The sequence below is a fragment of the Barbatula barbatula genome (assembly GCF_947034865.1).
Source record: "Barbatula barbatula genome assembly, chromosome: 25".
Classification (NCBI taxonomy): domain Eukaryota; kingdom Metazoa; phylum Chordata; class Actinopteri; order Cypriniformes; family Nemacheilidae; genus Barbatula; species Barbatula barbatula.
In genome coordinates, this window is record NC_136788.1 from 550600 (window position 1) to 572184 (window position 21585).

The following is a 21585-nucleotide window of genomic DNA, read 5'->3' on the forward strand; positions in this document are numbered from 1 at the left end:
CCGCTTATATGAGATAAACACCACATGCATGGAAGCTGATTTCTGCCGTCTCGTTTTTATTAGTTGACGAAAATGTCAGTATATTTTTATTACAGTTCTTTATCATGCATTCATTTTTAATTAGTTTTCATCTCGTTTTGGTTAGTAAAAACAAGTCGTTGAGGAATAATGTTTTTAACACTGGGCCAATGAAGTTAGCAATGGAATTTGCATGACATTGTCCACCCGGTACATAGGGGTATTAAGGAAGATGGCGTGCACCATTAATTCAGCTTTGTGCTGAGGAACCTGGGAGGTGTCTTCTGGTTGCAGCAGCAGACAGAACAGTGTTCTGGCCTGAGGGCCATAACATCTAATTCCATTCCATCCATCAGGGAACAGAAGTCCCTTTCTGTCGTTTTCTAAACGTTATGTCAAAACGATAGTATGGGGTCGCTATACTTAATGCCACAGCACTGAACCGTGTAATGACATTAAGCAGCGCAAGCTCTGACTGGCCTGGGCGTGTCACTGGTGAGCACTTCTGCAACATCATAAGCTTCCAGTGAGAAGAGTAAGGCATCATTTTAGAGCTTGCGGATTATCCATGTGGTTAGTGGGTAGAACGCATGAGAATAAGGGAGTTCAGGGCCCCATAAACAGCGCCACACAGAACTGAACACCTCACACAACAGCCTCCACGATCAGGTGCTCGACGTAAGAACCCTGTCCGAGGAGTCCAAAGAATAATTAGGAGAGTTCACCACTCGGGCAGAACTTCAGGAAGACCTTGCATCAGCAGGTACTGTTGTTTCAAAGAAAACTAAAAGCAATGCACTTAACCGCCATGGCATCCATGCACGCTCACCACGCAAGACTGCTGAACAAAAAGCATGTTGAGGCTCGGTTAAAGTTTGCGAAAGAGCATTTGAAGAAGCCTGTGGATTTTTGGGAGACTATAGTATGGTCAGATGAAAGCAAAACGTCTCGGTTACGTATGTAACCTCTGTTCCCTGATGGAGGGAATGAGACGTTGTGTCGAACCGACAGATGGGGGAGGTCATGGGTTGCCACGCGGGGAACCATCTCATGACGACATCTCAGACGGAACCACCCTAGTGGGGGGTTACTACGTGTGGGGCACTAGGTCCGGTTAGAGCTATATGTAATAACTCAGCTTGATACCCGGCCATAGGCAGTAGGGCTGCTCCGCCGAGCCCGCCGCCCTGAGTGCTTATTGATGGATGGACGGACTGCCTATTCTTCACACTTGGGGAAAGAAAGGAGGCAGCCCATAGTGCACTGATCCACCTAAGAAGGGGAATGGCGCTATGCGCAGGCATACGCCCTACGACCGCTGGTCTCACCTGTTGGCAAGACTCGCGGAGGTTGCAAGCCTCTGCAAGGTATAGCGTAGCCCAACCCGCAACTCTACAGATGTCTGCCAGAGAGGCGCACTGAGCCGATCCCCACGAGGAGGCCACACCCCGAGCGGAGTGTACCGTCACTCAAATGGGCACGGGCTAGGATCGGCACGCCGTAGTGACGGCGGGTGCGATCCAGCGCGACAACTCTCCTCGGAGACAGCACTCCCGTTGCTGACCTCCATAACAGACAAGAGCTGCTCAGGGCCTTGAAGCCCTCCGTGTGGTTCGAGTAGAGGCGCAATGCGCTTACTGGACACCCCACGTACAGGTTGGGTCTTTCTCCCGGTGTGGGAGTGCCTGCAAGTTCACCACCTAGTTCCCAAAGGGGGCGGCAGAACTTTGGGCACGTAAGTCGGCCGGGGTCTCAGGATCACGTGAGAGTCACCGGACCTGAATTTTGGTAATCGGTGGACACGGAATGCTTGCAGCTGCCTCACCCTCTGGATGGACTCGAGCCCCAGCAGGAGAGCCAACCCCCCTCGCAGAACGAGGAAGGGGGCTCTCCGCAGGGCCGGAAAAAAGGGGACCCAAAGGTCCACCTTAAGGTCCCAAGAGGGTACGGGGCGCGGACGAGGCCTTAGCCCCTCGCACCCTAAAGGAACCTAATAATCAGGTCATGCCGCCCCAGAGGCTCACCAGCAACTGGTACGTGATAACCGCGACCGCGGGTACCCACGCTCCAATGTGGAAGGGGAGATTACTCCCTAGCCTCTCTTGCAATAGGACAGCACATTCTGAGCGAGCAATTCCACGGGTCTTCTCCTCGAGAAGAGCACCAGGACGAGAAGGGGCGCCACTTAAAGGCATCCAGCCTTGTGGGCATGGCCCTTGCCTGAGTGATAGTCTCCACCACTGTGGGGGGTAGATCATCCAGGAACTCCTCGTCCCATCCAGGAGCCAGACCCAAAGGTCCGGCTCGAATGCCACAACGTGCCCATCTCCTGCGAGTAGTCCTTCGCCAGGGGATTTGGCCAGGGGGAGTTGTCGTCAGGAGTATTAGCTCCGAGGACCAAGTGTAGTTGGGCCCGTAAGGCGCAACTAGCAGCACTTGATACTCCCTTCCCAGACCTTGCACAGGACCTGCGCAATGAGGCCCTAACTGGGGGGGAAGCGTACTTCCGCTTGTCCCGCGGCCAGCTGCGTGCTAGGGCCTCCGTGTCGAGGGGGGGCCTAGTCCAGGTCCCCCTGTGCCCGCCAAAACCACACCCAAGCCGGCCCGCAGGGATGGAGTCGTCACTTCCCACGAGGTGTCAACTGACGAGAGAGCGCTTGGCTGTCTGGTTCAGGACACCCGGTGGGCGTGTGACATGCAGGGGCTTTTCCCCCTGCTGTCTCCGGGGGTGGAGTCGTCACTTCCCACGAGGTGTCAACTGACGAGAGAGCGCTTGGCTGTCTGGTTCAGGACACCCGGTGGGCGTGTGACATGCAGGGGCTTTTCCCCCTGCTGTCTCCGGGGGTGGAGTCGTCACTTCCCACGAGGTGTCAACTGACGAGAGGGCGCTTGGCTGTCTGGTTCAGGACACCCGGTGGGCGTGTGACATGCAGGGGCTTTGCCACCTGCTGTCTCCACGGGAGGAGGCATTTGGGCGAGTTGCAATGACTGCAGCGAGCGAATGCCACCCTGAGGTTTAGTACACTACGCCGTTCGTGCTGTCCGGGCCAGTATCCTGGCTCTGCACGAGAGGCTAACGCAGGCCTGGCCCGTCCAGCGACCCGACACTGCGCGGCCGTTGCACTCCGCACCCGCACCCCGTTGGGAGGCGTCTGTCGTCACCACGACCGGCCTCAAGACCTGCCCGGGGTTAGGATGCGACGGCCGCAGGCGTAATGACGATACGCCTACTGCCAGTGCGCCACGCTCTCCAGGGAACTCGTCTCTGTAGTTAGTGCTGTCGCGGTCCCATGTGCGTCAACCCGAGGGGGACAGGCCACCCCCGAGGACACCATGCCCAGGAGCCTCTGAAACTGATTTCAGGGGACCGCTGGCTGCTGCCTGAAAGTTCAAGCAGCTCAGCACTGACTGTGCGTGCTCGAGTGCGAGCACGCCGTCATGGAGACAGTGTTGAGTTCTCTACCAGGAAAAGGGGGGCTCTGCGCCAGGGAGAGCTGCTCTTTTTCCCGGCTGACCCGTTACTGACATGCCAGCCCCTCGAGAGTGCCGAGGGAGACTGGACATGAGAGTATGCGGTCAGTTGTCATGAACCACTCCTGGCGTCTGACAGACACCAGGATGCGCTTCTGCGCCTCCTGAACGGCACCCTTGCAAGGTGCTGCTCAAGGTATGCAGCAACCCCCGGTTTTGGGGATGATGAAGTGCGGCTGTAGAAGCCACTGGACATCTCGACCGAGGGGACGGTTCGATCGCCTTCGCCAGAGGGGTGGCAGCCCCGGCCTGGAGCACGGGAACATCCCTGCCTCTGCTGAGGTAAGAGGATGCCCGAAGTCCGGCGGAGGTCTGGCGAACTGGATCGAATGCCGAGACGGACCACACTCCGAGCCACCGTGATGGTTTGAAATGCTAACCAAGCACCCAGGGACCTCACAGGGGGGGGGCTAAGATCTGCTTCATCAACCCGCGGGGGTTGATTCAATGACTAGCAGGAAAAGCTCCGCTAAATCACCTGCCAGGCGATGGCGCAGCTCGACGCACCGTCGAAGCGAGAGTGCTGAGGGCTGCTTTATACTCGCCATTGCGTGCCGTCACGACGCAACGTCGAATTGCCGAACACCATCTTTCAGAGGTCAAGCTTCCCAGGTGGCCCCGTCTGCGGATACCCGTGACTGCATGCTCCACCCAGGGTGCAGTGACATAGTCCCTAGCTGCCTCCCCGCCCCGAGGGAAGAGAGGGCGATAGAGTCAGCTAGCCGGAAGCGCGCCGAAGGGGGCGCTCCAGGTCTTACTGAACTCCTTATGCAGCTCGGTAAAACTCGGGCTGCGGTGCACCGCAATCCGACACTCATGGTGGTCCAAGCGAGCATGGCTGACATCTTGACGTCTGCTCTCACCTGTGCTCGACCTCCCGCTTCAGGGAATCGCCAGAGTCTGATGCTAGCAGGTCGCGCTCCGATGTTGCAAGAGACACCTCATCTCCACGGCTCGTGTCCGAGCACGTGGCTGAGGAATAAGACGGCTTTAGGACCATCTTTGGGGAACTGCTAAACAAGCGAGACAGGGTGCGAGTGGTCCGCGAGCCGGCCGGCTGACGGATTAACGCTCACGATAATCCCCACATCACCCTCGCTGCTCGCCGCCGCTGACGGCAGGGCCGTAGCCGCTGCGGTCACAGAACGGGAAGCAAACGAGGTGTTGGCTGGATCTTACAGAACACAGCCACCGTGATGCAACGTCTGAATAGCCATCCGCCCGCAGTGATGCAATGTCTGAATAGCCATCCACCCGCAGTGCGGGCAGGACGAATCCACGAGGCTGCCACAGTGGTCGGACCCCCGAACACCTGCGGCAACCACCGTGTCCGTCCTCGTCCTCGATGAGTGTACTGCACCCAAGAGATCAGCGGGCAATGCCACGCTGAGGAAATTGCTCTTTTAGAAAAACACCTCTGGAACTGCCAGGACGCCCATGGGAATCTCCGCTGCACCGCGTCGTAGAATTCGGCAATTCGAAGAATGTCATCAGATGCGAAGGCTCCGAAGAACAAAAGGTGAATGAATGAGCACGCCGGCTCCCCTTTTATACCCGGATATCCGGGGGCGGAGCCCGGCATGCAAATTTCATTCGCCAATTTCATTGGCCTTTTCAAAATAGTCAGAAGATGATAGGTTCTCAGGGGCTAACCCCATCTGTCGGTTTGACACAACGTTGAGAGACCGACAGAAAGGGAATTGAACTTTTGGCAGTCATTTTACACACCATGTTTGGAGAAGAAATGGCACTGCCCACCACCCCAAGAACACCATACCAACAGTTAGGTTTGGGGGTGGAAGCATCATGGTTTGGGGCTGCTTTTCAGCAATGGGTACTGGCAGACTTCATATTATTGAAGGCAGGATGAATGGAGAAATGTACCGGGACATTCTGGATAAAAATCAGCTGCCATCTACCAGAAAGCTGAAAATGAAAAGAGGGTGGACATTTCAGCAAGACAATGATCCCAAACACAAGGCCAAGGACACAATGAAGTGGTTTTAAAGAAAGAAAATCAAGCTGCTTGAATGGCCCAGTCAATCACCTGACCTAAATCCCATAGAAAATCTATAGAGAGAACTGAAGATCAAAGTTCATAAGAGGCCCAAGGAACCTTCAAGATTTAAAGACCATTTGTGTGGAAGAATGGGCCAGAATCACTCCTGAGCAATGCAGACGACTGGTCTGTCCATACAAGAGGCGTCTAGAAGCTGTAATCACCAACAAAGGCTTTTCTACAAAGTATTAAATAAAGTATGTTCAATACTTATTCCCTGTGTCATTTCACTTTATTTATTATGACTCAACTTGTATACTTAAATATTCTGATTTCTTTGTAAGAATTCAATATTTGGCTTGATGGCTACATCTGGTGGAAATTTTGTGTCAATAGCCCACTTAGAAATCCCCTTATTCATAAAAATGCTGATGTGTCAAAAACGTATTCCCCGGTGTGTATATATACAATATCTGAAGGAGGTTATATTAGCTGGCCATTTTAAATGCACATTTGTAATTCAGTCTTTGAAAACCCAGCTTTAAAGGCATTTATTTGTGATGTACATAAACCCACCCTTCTAAAAAATAAAACCTTCCCAGAAATTCTAGTATTAAAATACCATTATGAACCATGAATTTTTCTATTACTAAATAAATAATTTCCCAATGATTCCAATCTGCATCTATTGTGTTTTGATGCCAACAACATAATAATATAATAAAAAGAATCACATAATAATAAAAATAATATCCTGTGAAAGTAATAATCTTGATTTAGTTTGACATGATTTTAGCCATGTCAAAAACTTACAGTAAATCAAATTGAATTAAAATGTTTAAAATCAAACTCTGATGCTTGTCGCTAATAACTATACTGCAAGTTCTGCCTAGGATTCACAGGCGCAACTTGCACCCAAAAGCATGACCCAGTCTATTATTGACATTGATAATTAACAATAATAATTCACATGGATCATTTGTGCAGTTCTATCAAGCTCCGGTTGCACTTACAGTAGCACTTACGGCAGTGTCTCTTGCCTGACTTTCTGTCCACCAAGGAGTTCTCTCATAATTAAAACAATTATGAACATTGTAGTCTATATGCACACAGTTTTCTCTCCCTTTATCCATCATTTATCTATCCACCACACAAAAAAACATTAGAGAAGTTAGCTAGCAAGATACAATTTAAAATGCCAATAATCCCAGAGTTACGTTAATGATAACGGATATGCTAATTTTATTAAAGATACTCTGTGGTTTTAAAAGTGGGGACGAGTTATCAGCAGAAGAAGAGAGAGTAATACACCGACGAACAGCGACCCCGGAACACTATCGCCACACAGTGGGGCACTCCGCGTATAGCGTAGCATGAGCCTCGTCACCCGAAGCGGCAGTAGCTTCATATACAGGTTTACCAGTCCAAAACACTGAAATAGTTTCCTTTAAATGCTTTATTAGATCATTTAGTTTCATATCTTAACGGTTTGTCACACTTTTCTGACAAAAAACTATATTGTTACGTATCCGCCGCATGCTCTTTAGACTATTTCTAATGGGTATACAGCATATACCTGCGTATCATGTAGACTACACCACTGCGATACTCGTAACAAACTCCAGCTTGTGAGCGCAGCTCGTCTAGCTTGTTCCGCAAGAGTAATACTGGCGGGAAAGGTAGTTTAGAGGCTCTCCGGATGCGTTGTCTTACGCCAACTCTCCTACCCCGCTTCCTAGCCCGATGAGGAGCGGGCCTTGATTGCATTTGCAGATCCTTGGGTATGCCGGTCGTTATATTGGCCAATGGTAATCCGCCAAACACCCGAGGGAATGTCGAACGCTAAGGAGGGGACAGATCTACTGCTAGCGCAACATTTCCAGCAGGTCATAATCCATCTAATTGAACAATTGCTCAACGCTGTGCCAGGTTTCTCAGCACAAAAGCTGAAATTATGGTGCACACCCTCTTCCCTTCAAACCAATATGTACAGGTTGGATAATGGCATGCAAAAAGTTCCTTGGCTTTTGGAATTATGATCAGAGATGAAAGTTCTCAAGTTTAAACCCTGTACTGATTCTACACCTAAGATGACGGTTGCATGTCTTTTTAAAGGTAAATTTGAAATACTACAATATTTAAAATGTGTCTAAAATTATTTATCATTATTTATTTAAAGCATTTTCCTACCAGTCCTGCCTTTAGCTGTTGCCATGTTGGTAAGATCTCCACTGTGTGTGAGGACAACCACCTGATAGAGTCGTCCAGACAGCAGTCTTTGAAACACATGACTTCTGCTGTCTGGACTGAGGCTCTGTTCTGCTTGCAGAGTCCCATCAGGGTTGTAGAGGAGGACGGTGTAGGTGCTTACTTCACCTACTGCCTGTTTCCAGCTCAACCACAGACTCTCAGAGTGTGTTTTACTGTCAGCACGCAAGAACGTTACAGCTGCAGGAACTACACAACACGTTAACAATAGAAAAGCTTGCTATTCTGTTGGAATTAACTTTGAGAAAAAAATAAGACAACACAGAGGCTACTGGATATTTCCAATCACATGTTATTTACCTGTTCGGGCCCAGATAGATGTGTCGTTGGTTTGATCTCCACTGCGGGTCTGAACTTTGACTTTGTAGAGTGCCCCTGGTTGAAGGCTCTGGAAAGAACAGTCCTGCATGATCCCGACTCCAGTCTTCTGATCATGCAAGGTATCGCCTCCATTATACAGAAAAACATTGTATCCATCAAATTCCCCCTCTGGGGGCAACCAGTGGAAGGACAAACTTGTGGTCGCGTTGCTTATGATGGAGAGATTATTAACTGTCGCTGGACCTACAACAGACACAATTTAATACACATGCAAACGGAGAGTTTTTCTTCTGGCGGAAGAGCGATTGAGATGTGTATATATTTACGTACAAGTACGGGCATCAGCAATGACGTCTTTGGTGCTGATTCCTCCACTGACGGTCTGGACCAGAATTATATATTTTTTTCCTGGGATAAGCTGTCTGAAGTAATGCTGGTTGACATCTGCCGTCTGAGAGCTGTTGGACACTAGAGTTCCACTTTCATCGAGAAGCTGCAGCAGGTAGCTGTCATAAACACCCCGACTCGACTGCCACGACACAAACAGACTGGACGTGCTGTGCTGGTTCTCCACTTTTAAAACCGTTACCAAGGAAGGAACTGCATGATTTAAGGGATGAAAAATGCACTTAAATTAAATGTTATCAATCCGCTTTAAAATAGAAATAAATATTTGTTTTTGTTTTTGCTACTCTCACGTAGTGCTTAAAATCCTTTCCCACTCACCAAGGTACATTTGTGCCATCTAAGGCTTTCATGACTTTTTCTAATGTAGTTTAAAATGCAATGATACATACCAGTTCGCCCCACTGCAGTGCTGTTATTGCTCAGAAATCCACTGACTGACGTGATGGTTATCATATACTGCTGTCCCGGCAGCAAACCGTGGTAACTCATCTCATTCACGTGTTTAGGAACTGATCTTTCCTCAGCTTGACCTGTCATCTGAGAGAGAGACACAGAGTAGCGGTCCACATCGCCCTGTCCTGGACTCCAGTTCACTCTCAGACTGCTGCTCTGACCGTCATTACTGATGTGAATGTTCTTGACTTTACTGGGAACTGAAGAATGAAGACAACAAACATAACGCTGAAACACTGTTTTCTTACGTAAAAGTGAAGATTGCTGCCAGACCTCGATGTACCTGTTCTGCCTTTTATAAACTGCACGCTGAGGTTAGGTCCACTGAAGGTGGACACCACGATTTTGTAGAGTCGTCCAGGAGTGAGTGATGAAAGCAGGTATCTGTTAGTGGTGCTAGTCAGGGTGATGGGGGGAAACACCTTCATATCGTTATAGAGCAGTTGAACCTCATAATGATCAACATCTCCAGGAGCAGAAAGCCACGTGACCAGCAGATCTTCTGTGCTGCTGTCTGCCAGCGAGAGATTTCTCACTCCTGCCGGCACTATGAGAAGACCAAAGAGTTTTCAGAGTGGGATAAAGAACATCATTCTTTATCCCCCCCAATAAAGAAAATAAACAGATATTTTGAAGACAGCTGTTAACTGAACAGCCATGGCACCCATTGACTTGCATTGGTTTTGTGTTCACACGATAGAAGTTAATGGATGCCGCTACTGTTCGGTCACCAGCTTTCTTCAAAATATCTTCTTTCTTGTTCTGCGGAAGAAAGAAAGTCATACAGGTTTGAGATGGCAAGAGGGTGAGGAAAGGTTGACATAATTGTCATTTTTGGGTGGACTAGCCCTTTAATCTCAGAGCAACAGAAGTACAATGAGTTAAACTACGCAGATATCACAGGCATACATACACGTCCTTCCGTGTGTTAAGACGCTGGATTCATATTTTCCGCTCCATGTACTGACAATCACAGTGTAGAGTCGACCTGGTACCAGCCCACTGAACACACATTCATTCTGAGTCTTGGCTACCGTTTTATTCTGGTAGAAGGTGTTGTTATGCTTGATGGAGATATGGTAGAAGTCAAAATCTCCAGCTGCATGGCGCCAATAAACCTTCAGATGGTCATCACGAGCCATATGTGTGGCAGTGGGGTTCAACACTAGGGACGGTTCTGGAGAGCAAAGGTATCATAACATGAAATAATGGGGAAAAGTCACAAACGATACACATTCAATGCATCTAGAGGTACATACACAACAGGATCAACACCTTCCATATATTATAAGTGAAGTACTGAAGAACACAACTCTTTAAGACTCTTACGTGTGCGCTCCTGAACAACTGTGTGGTTTTCATACTCTCCGCTGCGTGAGGTGATTGAGATGTTATACAGACGTCCAGACACCAGCGACTTGAAAACACACTCAGTGCTGAACTTTGAGACAGAAAGGGTGTGGAGAGTTCTTTCCTGATCTCTCAAGGACACAGAGTAACTGCCAACATCTCCTTCAGCGGCTCTCCAGGACACACTCAGAAAGTCCATGCGTCCATTGTTGCTGACTGTCACGTCTCTCACTGCAGCAGGAACTGATAAACAAACAACATTTCAGGCCATAATCTAGACAAAATTCGGGCACTCTGTTGTTCACTTTGGGTAACATTATTAGCTCTCACTTTTTATGAAACATCACATGTTTTCCAATGATAGATTGTTTCCGAACATTTCAGACATCGAGAAATTGGTTGATTGGCTAATTTGACACAACGCCTGTCTCTCTTTCTGTATGTGTTTCGGTTCCCTGTTAGTGTTCCCGTATTGCTGCAAGAGGGCACTCCACCTTGGACTGATTTCACTCCCTCTTGGACTCTGTTTGCCACCTGGACTACATGTCCCACAATGCTTCTCCCAAACTCATCATGCCTTATTTAACATGATGGAACCATTATGGAATGCATTACAAACTTCATAATCTGAATTGAAAATCATTCAGAATTCTAAACTGTGTATGTTGAATTGTTACAAAAAATGCATTTGTACCAACCTCACTAAAACTGTTTGCTAGGGTCTCATATATTTAGTTTATGTTTTTTTGTGTGTTAACTGTAGATGTCTGTCACTGAGTCTAAGACCAATTTCCCCAAAATGGGACAATAACATGCTAACGCAGCATTTCACACCTCACATACTTATGAACACTGTAAAAGCAGTAAAAACAATTGTACTTCTTTTCATTAAGTGAACATATTTTTTTAAACGTATGTTATGTGAAATCAGTAACTGAATTTGTTATTGTAACTCTATTGATGTTGCAGCAATTAATTTCATCAAGTTAACAACAACAACATTGTAGTGAAAAGGGAAACGAATGCATTTACAACAAAAAAGTGAATGGACTTATTTCTCCTGCTTCACCTATCCATTATATTAAGAGAGGCCATGGAACAATCAATGTTTCTTTTGTAATCTGTAAACTTGTTTCTATCTATAAAGACAAAATACTTGTTACTTTCTGTAACAATAATAAAATGTTGGCTCATACTGATAAACATCCTCTCTGCAGAAGAACATGGTCACACAGGACGTCACACAAATGACCTCCACATATTTAAGACTTCCTGAACATTCCAGCCACATTCTTTCCTGCTCCACACGACCTGTGCCAAGCGACCGTAGTACTCGTAGACTATTACACATGCTGTTACCATTTAAAATTTATGGACCTGCTACTCTTCTGATGTGTCCTGGTTTTGTTAGGCAGATGGAAATAAACTGGCAGTTTCTCAGGCATCTCTGTATGTTTTTGTCATCTGTTGACTTTTTGATTTTGATTGGCCAACTCATTCTCATTATCATCTTGGGTGTGCATCCTTTAGAAAAATCAATGGTCCACCTCACTTTTGAATCAATAACTGAATAAATCATATCTTGTTTACATTTAAGTGTTAACCGATGTAACAAACAAACAAGAACTTTAATTTTGTATTACCTGTGCGTCCGTCAGCTACTGTCTGCCGCGATAAGACGCCGCGGTGTACCGCCGTCACCACGGCCCTGTACAGAGCACCAGATCTCAGCTCCTGGAAGTGATAGGAGGTGACGTTGGGCTGCACGCTTTCGTTCTTCATTACCACGCTGTCATGGATGAGGAGAAGACGATAAAGATCCAGTGCTCCGGCTCCTCTGTCCCAGCGCACATGAAGAGTGTCTGTACTGCCGTCATTACTGACCTGCAGGTGTGTCACCTGAGCTGGGACTGACCACACACACACACACACACACACACAAAATAAACAAATATTCTCAAAACTCTGACCCACATGTTGGATGTCTATCTTCACCAGATGATCAGCTGTGGTTAAGGGCGCTGATTTGGTTAGGGACGGTAGGGATGTGTCTCTACCAATATACAGGGAACACTAAATTATCCCCATCAATAATTTTGACCAAAATATTAATCTTAAACTTTTTTTAAAGTTATATTTATAGTTTTATGCCTTTAATGATTGAGTACAGTGGAGAGTAGTCAGGTATTGGAAGGAGACAGGGAGCAGGGCCTGATCCTGTTGGACAGCACTGTTGAAATTCGCGAGGACTTGAAACTGTTGTACCTGAGGTGAAGGGGCAATTAATTGCAGGTCGAGGAAAAGACGAGGATCTGTGTCACAGCTCCCTCTCTTATGATAGTGTGACTGCTTTGGATTGACATGAACACGTTTCAGATGAATGTGCCTGTATCAGTGACTCACGGGTTTTTCCTGTGATGTGGGCGGAGTTATTCTGATCTTCACTGTTGGTTGTCACTGTGATTGTATATGTGTGTCCAGGTATCAGATTGTTGAAGACGCATTCTCTGGCATCATGATCTAAAGTCCTTTTGTCCGAAACCACGTCTCCATCCTTCAGCTGACCGGTGAAATTGTCCCATTCACCAACAGGACGAATCCAGACGACACTCAGAGATGTCTCCTCAATGTGATGGATATTCAGCTGCCGAACGGCTCCGGGAGCTGAGCAAAAATCACACACACAAAAAACTTTCACACCACTAAAACTAATTGTGCCCTTGGACAAGAAAAATATATTATAATTCATGTTTGATTTTGTTTATGTTTTGTTAGAAAAATAAGAGTGGGGTTTGTCCATGGAAACCTTAAACCTTAAATATCAGCAGGATTTGACGTGTGACCCTGGACCAACAACTGGTCAGAGGTCAATTTTTTGAAATTGGGATTTATACATCATCATGATTGCCTTGTAAGGATAGGACAATATTAGGCTGAGATATAACTATTTGAAAATCTGAAGGTGCAAAATTTGCAAACACTTCAGGTCCTTTGCAACACATACAGTATTACTAATGAAGGGAGATAAATGAACACTTTCTATGGGCTTACCACTGTAATGATGTTGTGGAGAGTAGGTGAACCCAAAAGCTAAAATTGTAAGCTTTACATGGATGCCAAACTTGAGTGGGTAAGATTGCGAGTGAGGTTTGTTGGCGTGTTTCCGGCCATTTTGTTACTTCCACATTTTTACGATGGGAAATTCACAAAATATCTTTATCAAACATGATCTTTACTCAATATCCTAATGATTGCATTTGATGGCATACATTTTTTTTCATGTTGATCCACACAAAATATACCTGTCCTACTTACTTTTTGTTTTTCCACATGACTTGAAATGTTTTACAGTGAATCAGACCCGCTCAAAATGAGCTTTAGTAAATTATCTATACCCACCCAATCTATGCTGACAGTGTGCTGTTGATCTGAGAGATCCGCTCTGGACACCAACCGTAGCTCTATACAGACGACCTGGAATCAGAGTCCAGTTACTGAAGCTGAATGTCATAACATTTGGGCTGATGGTGCGGTTAACGAGCACAGAAGAGCCGTTGAATAACAGGACATGATAGAAATCCCAGTGACCATCAGGAGGAGACCAGGACAGACGCAACATCTTCTCACTGACAGCCTCCAGCTTCAAACCATTCACCTGTCCTGGTGCTGGTGAAGAACATACAGAGACAAAACAACAAGAATTCACAAACACAGATCAATTTGTGAAGCTTTCGCAGAGAACCTTGTTCATGCATTTGTTACCTCAACACTTGACTACTGTAATGCACTACTCAGTGTTTGTCCTTCATCATCAATAAACAAACTACAGTTAGTTAAGAACGCAGCTGCCCGAGTTCTAACCAGGTCCAGAAAATACGTTCACATAACCCCAATGTTATCAACCCTTCACTGGCTACACATTAAGTATTTTAAAGTTATTTTAATAACTTATAAAGCCTTAAAGGGTTTAGCCCCTACCTACCCAACAGAGCTTCTATCACACTACAACCCATCACGCTCTCTAAGATCTCAAAATGCAGGACTTTTGATAACACCTAGAATAACTAAATACACCAAGGGGGGTCGAGCTTTCTCATACGTAGCACCTAAACTCTGGAATAGCCTTCCTGACACTATTCCAGGGTCAGACACACTCGCCCAATTTAAATCTAGATTAAAGACACATCTTTTCAACAAAGCATTCACAAACCACCGGGAGACTGCATTCATTAGATATTATTTACTAGAATAATCTAACTTGTCCTATTAACACCACCTACTGTGTTTTACCTTTTCTGTGTTTTTCGTTTTTTCTTATTTTCAGTTTTCCCTGTAAAGCTGCTTTGGAAGAATGCAAATTGTGAAAAGCGCTTTATAAATAAAATAAAATAGAATTGAATTGAATCAATTTATACATTCATGCAAAACCCTGATAGAAAGTCTGTTGTTGGATCAGCTGGTGAGACTGGGCTGTTATAAGCTGTGTGGTTAAAGCTCTTAGCATGATTCAGGATAAGCTGGTGGTGCAGCAGTCTTGTGGGCTTCTTCAATTCAATTCAATTTTATTTATATAGCGCTTTTCAAAGCCTGACAGAAATTTTTCGTGTATGTTATTATTTTGTAAGAAAGAGCATAACTTTTAATAATACATTTTCTAGTATTTTTGACAGGTAACGGAGATTTGAAATCGGTCTATAGTTTCCTTGTTCATTTGGGTCTAAGTTTGGTTTCTTGATAAGAGGCTTAATGACGGCCATCTTAAAGTGTCCTGGGACATGGCCTAGATTAACTGACGAGTTGATAATGTTATAAATTGGCTCAATTGCAACAGGTAGTAAGTCTTTCAATAATTTAGTTGGTATAGGCTCTTATAAGCAAGTTGAAGGTTTAGATGTTGCAATAAGTTTAATTAAATCTTCCTGTTTTATAGGTGAAAAACACTGTTGCCTTTCTTTTGGGGCGATGATTGGTACCAATTCATAGGACAGACTTGGAGGTTGAGTTTTTACTATTTTGTCTCTTATGTTTTCTATTTTCTCTGTAAAGAATTTCATGAATTCATTGCTACCAAGGTGCGGCGGAATAACCAGGTCAGGTGATGTCTGTTTATTATAACTTGTTAACTTCTTACCTGTTCTGCCCGTGGTCCTGCTCTCGGTTGTGAGATCTCCGCTTTTCGTCTTCACAGACACTTCATAAAGCTCTCCGGGTGTTAGGTCACTGAAAAGCCATTGCGAGGTGGTTGGAGGTAGAGTAAGTTGCCGGTCAGGTGAGCTGGAGGTGGACAGGAGGAGCTGATAGGACTCCAGGCGTCCTGCAGCAGCATCCCATGAGGCTCTGAGAGAGTCATGATGGCCGTCGCTTTGAAGACTCAAAGCCATCACGCCGGCAGGAGCTGCAACGTTGACACATGTGTGATGTACAGCTCAAATATCTTTACTATGTGACGTGTTTTGGCCACATATAGCCCTCATACAGTGGTAAAAGTAATTAAAGATCATTGAAAATGTTTGTGATTATATGTATTACACTTGTTTCTGAACACATGCGCACGTAATCACTGCTGCTCAAAACCTTCATCAAGTTCCCAGTGAGCAAAGATACATAAAAAAGACGATTTTCCACGTCATAGTCACACAATGTAAATATGTCCCCTGTTGGGACAGAACGAAAGTTATGATGTCTTTTCATCTGAACATCGCCACCCAACAAAAATTAATTTAGAAGTCAATGAAGAGTCAACAATGTTAAGATTTGGCAGAAACATGGAAGGTGAAAAGCCGTCTTTATCCAGTCGTTGAAAATACATTTGTAATATGACGTCCATCTACGTCTTTATCAGTCTGGTTCAACAACCTTAATTTAACCAAATTTCAATCAAATTTTTAATTCATTATATATTAATTTCCTTTTACAATTACCCTCAAAGTAAGACAACTGGAAAACAGAAGCAACAAAACATTTACCCGGCAAACATAGTACGTTCTGACGACGTCGCCAGTTCGTCTTCATTTGGTCAGTGTGACATCACCACTCTGAGGATGTCTTGGCAAGAAATGTTGCTAATGTTCCAGAAACATCCTAGCCATGTTCTTAAATAACGTTGTGAATTAATCCCATAGAGAACGTTGTAGTGACGTGGACATCCTTGGGACCCATCATACTGGCACACGGCTTGTCGTATCACTGTTATGCTGACGACACCCAGATCTACATCTCGTTTCACCCAGATGATACCACTGTAGCAGCTCACATAAAAGCCTGCCTAGATGACATCTCTGCTTTGATGAAAGAGCATCATCTCCAGCTGACCCTGGCCAAGACAGAACTACTACTGTTTCCGGCACACCCTACGGTGCAACACGATCTCACCATCCACCTTGGCAATTCCACAATCACTCCCTCTGAATCAGCCAGGAACCTCAGGGTCATATTTGATGAACAGATGTCCTTCAATAATCACATTGCAAAGACAACGCGATCATGCCGATATGCCTTACTCAACATTAGAAAGGTTAGACCCTATCTCACTCGCATGCGGCACAACTCCTTGTCCAGGTTTTCAAGGTTGGACTACTGCAATGCTCTCCTTGCTGGTCTTCGTGCAAGGCTATCAAACCACTCCAGCTGGTTCAAAACGCAGCAGCACGCCTCGTCTTCCAACAGCCCAAGAGGGCTCATGTGACACCCTTTTTCATCTCTCTCCACTGGCTACTGGTTGAAGCCCGGATCCAATTCAAGTCACTGATGTTTGCATACAGGACTATCACTGGATCTGCACAGGCATACTTTCACACCCTCCTACACTCCTACACCCCATCAAGAACCCTGCGTCCAGCAAACATGCAGTGCCTTTTATTTCCTTCTTTCCCGCTCATTCTCCTTCACAACTTCCTGGTGGAACATTCTTCCTAACGCGGTCGGGTCAACCACATCTCTCACAACCTTCAAAAAACTACTTCAAACACACCTCTTCTCTGAATACTTGACAGACAAATAAAAAAAGTACACTAACCCGCTTTCTTCTCTCAACAGGTAGTGGTCTAGCTTTTGTTGAAACTAGTAACTTTGTATCAGCACCTATTGTACTATTGCTCTTTTATGACATATCGCTTATTGCTCCCTGAATTCTTTGTAAGTCGCTTTAGATAAAAGCGTCTGCTAAATTACTAAATGTAAATGTATACTGGTTTTCAGACCAGTATACCAGTATACCAGTATACCAGTATACCAGTATACCATATTATATGGAAAATTTATGATCATAGTAAATCTTTATTTTGACAAAACAAATGACTGAAACTAATGACAAACCCTGATGTTTGTGAGTGTGACTAAAGAAGCTTTTGATGGTTGTATCTAAAAACGGACATCCCACTTAACTAGTGGTAAGACAAGAATATTATGTTAAACTTAAAGATAATTTTTATTAATTTCTGTCAAAAAATATCTGCTACAAATCCTCTAGATTGTGTTGAAGTCTTTGATTATTTATTTAATCTACTTCAGTATCTCAAAAAATGTCTGATGCTGATGTACAATCCAGTGTTAAGTTTTATTAATCGTTTTATTTTGTATAATACTCATTCAACTAGAAAATTAATAAAATTTTAAAGAGTTTTCCTGTAGCTCAGTGGTAAGAGCATTGTCTTATCAACGCAATGTTGTGTGTTTGATCCCAGGGGATTGCAGATACCTTTGTAGAAATGTATAGGATAATGCAATGTAAGTTGCTATAAGCGTCTGCCAAATGCCTAAATGTAAATATAATTATAAAAACTATTTTGACTGTTTGCTCGTTGAGACGTGCTCCTCGCGTTCAGATTAACTAATCATGTCTGTGTCCGGTACGGTAAGCTTTACAGGAAAGTCCGGTAAGTTTTCCTGTAGCTCAGTGGTAAGACCATTGTGTTAGAAAAATGCAATGTATATCGCTTTGGATAAAAGCGTCTGACAAATGCCTAAATGTAAATGTAAATGTACAGGCTGCATAGGTTGGCTTGTGGGGTTGTCACTAAAGAACGAACGACTCCAACCTGTGGACTTGGTAGGTGAACTAATGACATTTACATTTATTCATTTGGCAGACGCTTTTATCCAAATCGACTTACAAGTAGGAGAACATATAAACATTTTGTCATGATAATAGGAGGATTAAATTTGCAGTAAGCAAAGGAGAGAATGAACAAGATTTTCATTTAAGGTAAATGGGCGAATTTGCGGTTATCGTTCTGAAGGCCAGTGTCATCGATTTAAGCTTGTGAAATGAAATCAGGAGGGGCGTGACATTGGTTCTTTTTGCCAGATTGAAGACTAGACGTGCTGCTGCATTCTGGATCATTCGCAAGGGCATGACTGCATTGTTTGGAGAATTGCAGTAGTCTAGTTTTGATATTACAAGAGCTTGGACTAGCGGCTGAGAGGCTCCGACAGCGACGGCCTGATTTTCCTGATGTTGTAGAGCACGCACAAGAATGTTTGAGAGGTTGCTGCGAAGTAAGAGTTGAATTTCAGCTGGTCGTTAAGCATCACCCCCAGGTTCCTCGCAGATTGGAGGGTGTTAGGATCCGAGCTGAATGGTGAGATGGTGTTCATTAGCTTTGCTGTGAATTCAGCCTATATATGGGGCTGACATGTGACAAAAAAGACTCCAGAGGTGAGCTATAATCATTTTCATGTTTTTGTACAGATTGCAGAACTTATATACTGTATCTGTCAGGAAACAATAAATTCAATTACTTTATTCTCATAACTCCCTTACTGCAATATTATTTATTTCTTATTATAAATCTGATCAAAGCTAGCACGAATAGACCTTTTGGGCACTTTTTGAACTTCCCATTACTAAAAGGCATACAGAGCAGCCGTCTCTCTCTCTCTCTCTCTCTCTCTCTCTCTCTCTCTCTCTCTCTCTCTCTCTCTATCGTTCTCTGTCTGTCTGTCTGTCTCTCTCTGTCTCTCTCTCTCTCTCTCTCTCTCTCTCTATCGTTCTCTGTCTGTCTGTCTGTCTCTCTCTCTCTCTCTCTCTCTCTCTCAATGACCAAGCTACTTAACCTTCAGTTAGATTATACAAAGCTGCCCATGGATTATAAAATTACCTAAATAAATAAATGACTCAAAAGGCTTAACCCAGAGTTTGTTTACAAATTACCAAGTGTATCTATAGTAGTCACAATATCAACCTTATCATTATTAAAACGATCGATCTAAAGTGTTACCGATGCCATTTCTCAGAACCAGACGTTGTTGTGCAAACACGGCTTTTCCCCTCCCACTTTTCAACCAAATCTTAACGTTAATTGAGTTAGATGTCTGTTAAAGATGTCTTTTACAGAAAGTTTTTGTTGAGTGAACATGTTAGTTGTATGTGTTTGCTTACTTTCATGATTATAAAGTTGCTAGATTCTCATTTTTTGAGCTGGTGATGTTTTGAACCTTACACAGAGGTGAAGAAACAGACGGGTTAAGAGTGTTCCTGTGTATCAGATGGGTGTGTCGGGCAGTAAAGGACAGGATAAGCAGGCGGGGTGTCTGTACTGCAGGAAGGGAGGAGACACGCTGAAAATATCCTGGAAACTATGAGGAAAAACTTCCCTGATGAGTGTTCAGCTCAAACTGTTACTGAGAACACTTTACATCAACAATAAACTCAATCTGAGCAAGATGACTGCTGACATCTACAGTCATAAAAATGTTCCAATTCAAAGCTTTATCTGCACAGAGCCCTGGACTTTAAGGGTCACAGGAAAAAAGACGTCCGTTCGGATACCAATGTTTCTTCTGTGATATTTAATAAAAGACATCCTTAATCCTTTCATTTGCAACTAAAAGAGGACCTCTGCTGGTTCAAAAAGGACAAAATAAAGTATAAAGTATTCAGTGAATATGTTACGTGTTCACGTTTGTATGATTATATCTTTGAACCCTTAAAGATCAGGATCAGGATTTGTTCATATGAACACACTTGATCAAATACTTAATATAAACTGCATGTCTAAAAAGAATTCCTCTGTCAGTAGGAAACAAGACTTAATGTGTCCCAGTGGAAAGACAATAATATGTTTCTATTGTGTGACATAATATTCACAATTTGTAATGAAAGCATGGAGAAGAACTGTTGTACCACCTCATCAGTACAGTGTTCATTCTGAGGCATATTTTCATACAGTGATGCAGTGGGATGTGTGTGTGTGCGCTCATATATCATATCATGAGGACACCGGTGACAGCCAGCTGATGCCGGAAATTAAAACAGAATATGGCGGTGTGTTACAGGACTTACCAGTTTGACATGTAAAGTTCAGGTGTGTGCCATCGGCCTCTGAAATGATTCCCAACGAATATGAAACACCAGGAATCAAATCCATGATTCGGCATGTGTAACGCTGGGGAAGCTTTAAGTCTTCAACACATCTTGTTACTTGAGAATCATCAGTTGGGTCTGTCACAATGAAGCTGCAGGAGTTTCCAGGTGTTGTTAAATTCAATACTAAATAATCCATATGAACACTTGTTGCAGATACATTCACCAGACATCTGACAGCTGTCATCGTTTCAAACTACAAAAAAATCATTGTGATTATTAGAGCTATTTCCTATAACGTTCATTCAAATGAATCGCATGGATGAATATTTCTAGAGAAAACATGCAAATCACAACAACCATTAGACATTGCATTATTGGTTCAGACATAATGGGCCTCATTTATCAATCTAACGTAGAAACGAGCGCAGAAATCGTACGAATGATCGTCCCTTGATAAATGTGGCGGCTGATATCGGTTGTAATTTACATATCACCGTCCCTATAAATTCAAGATGTAGACGCCTTGCCCCTAGATTCTGAGACAAAAAGAGGAACTTTTTCGATTTAGAAATTATCGCTGCGGTCAACAGTGTTGGAATAGTGAACCGAACTCCAGCTTTTTACATGAAAGTATTTTTGTTGCTTTAAATGAGATATAATTTACTTATAATTTTTAAGGCGTAGTTATAGAATGATTTTTATATGTAAATGCTTTATACAGTTTTTACATTTAGGTGTAGAAAAATGGTCTGTGGTGAAGCAGACAGATGCGTGTTTCTAAGCAGGTAAAGGTTTCAAATCAAATGCTGCTAATCTTGCATTTCACTGCCTCTCAAAGCCAGGCAACCTCGAGCTGTGACCCAGTGGGCGACGTCTTCCACTAAAACTGTTTTCACTAAAACGCATATTTGTCAAAAAAATAAGCTATCAT

At 44.3% G+C, this 21585-nt stretch overlaps 1 protein-coding gene across 2 annotated transcripts in view; it reads right to left on the reverse strand.

Moving 5' to 3' along the window:
• The window catches only part of ptprbl (protein tyrosine phosphatase receptor type B, like), a 41226-nt gene that overhangs the window by 8535 nt on the left and 11106 nt on the right, over positions 1-21585 (reverse strand). For both annotated transcript variants that reach the window (XM_079450466.1, XM_079450467.1), the window contains exons 4-15: positions 20631-20907; positions 15480-15743; positions 13748-14014; positions 12752-13012; positions 11992-12258; positions 10328-10591; positions 9912-10175; positions 9282-9545; positions 8935-9198; positions 8468-8737; positions 8117-8380; positions 7739-8005 (exon numbers count right to left, since the gene is read on the reverse strand). In XM_079450466.1, the coding sequence (XP_079306592.1) occupies positions 7739-8005; positions 8117-8380; positions 8468-8737; positions 8935-9198; positions 9282-9545; positions 9912-10175; positions 10328-10591; positions 11992-12258; positions 12752-13012; positions 13748-14014; positions 15480-15743; positions 20631-20907 (3193 nt within the window). The remainder of the gene's footprint in view (positions 1-7738; positions 8006-8116; positions 8381-8467; positions 8738-8934; positions 9199-9281; positions 9546-9911; positions 10176-10327; positions 10592-11991; positions 12259-12751; positions 13013-13747; positions 14015-15479; positions 15744-20630; positions 20908-21585) is intronic.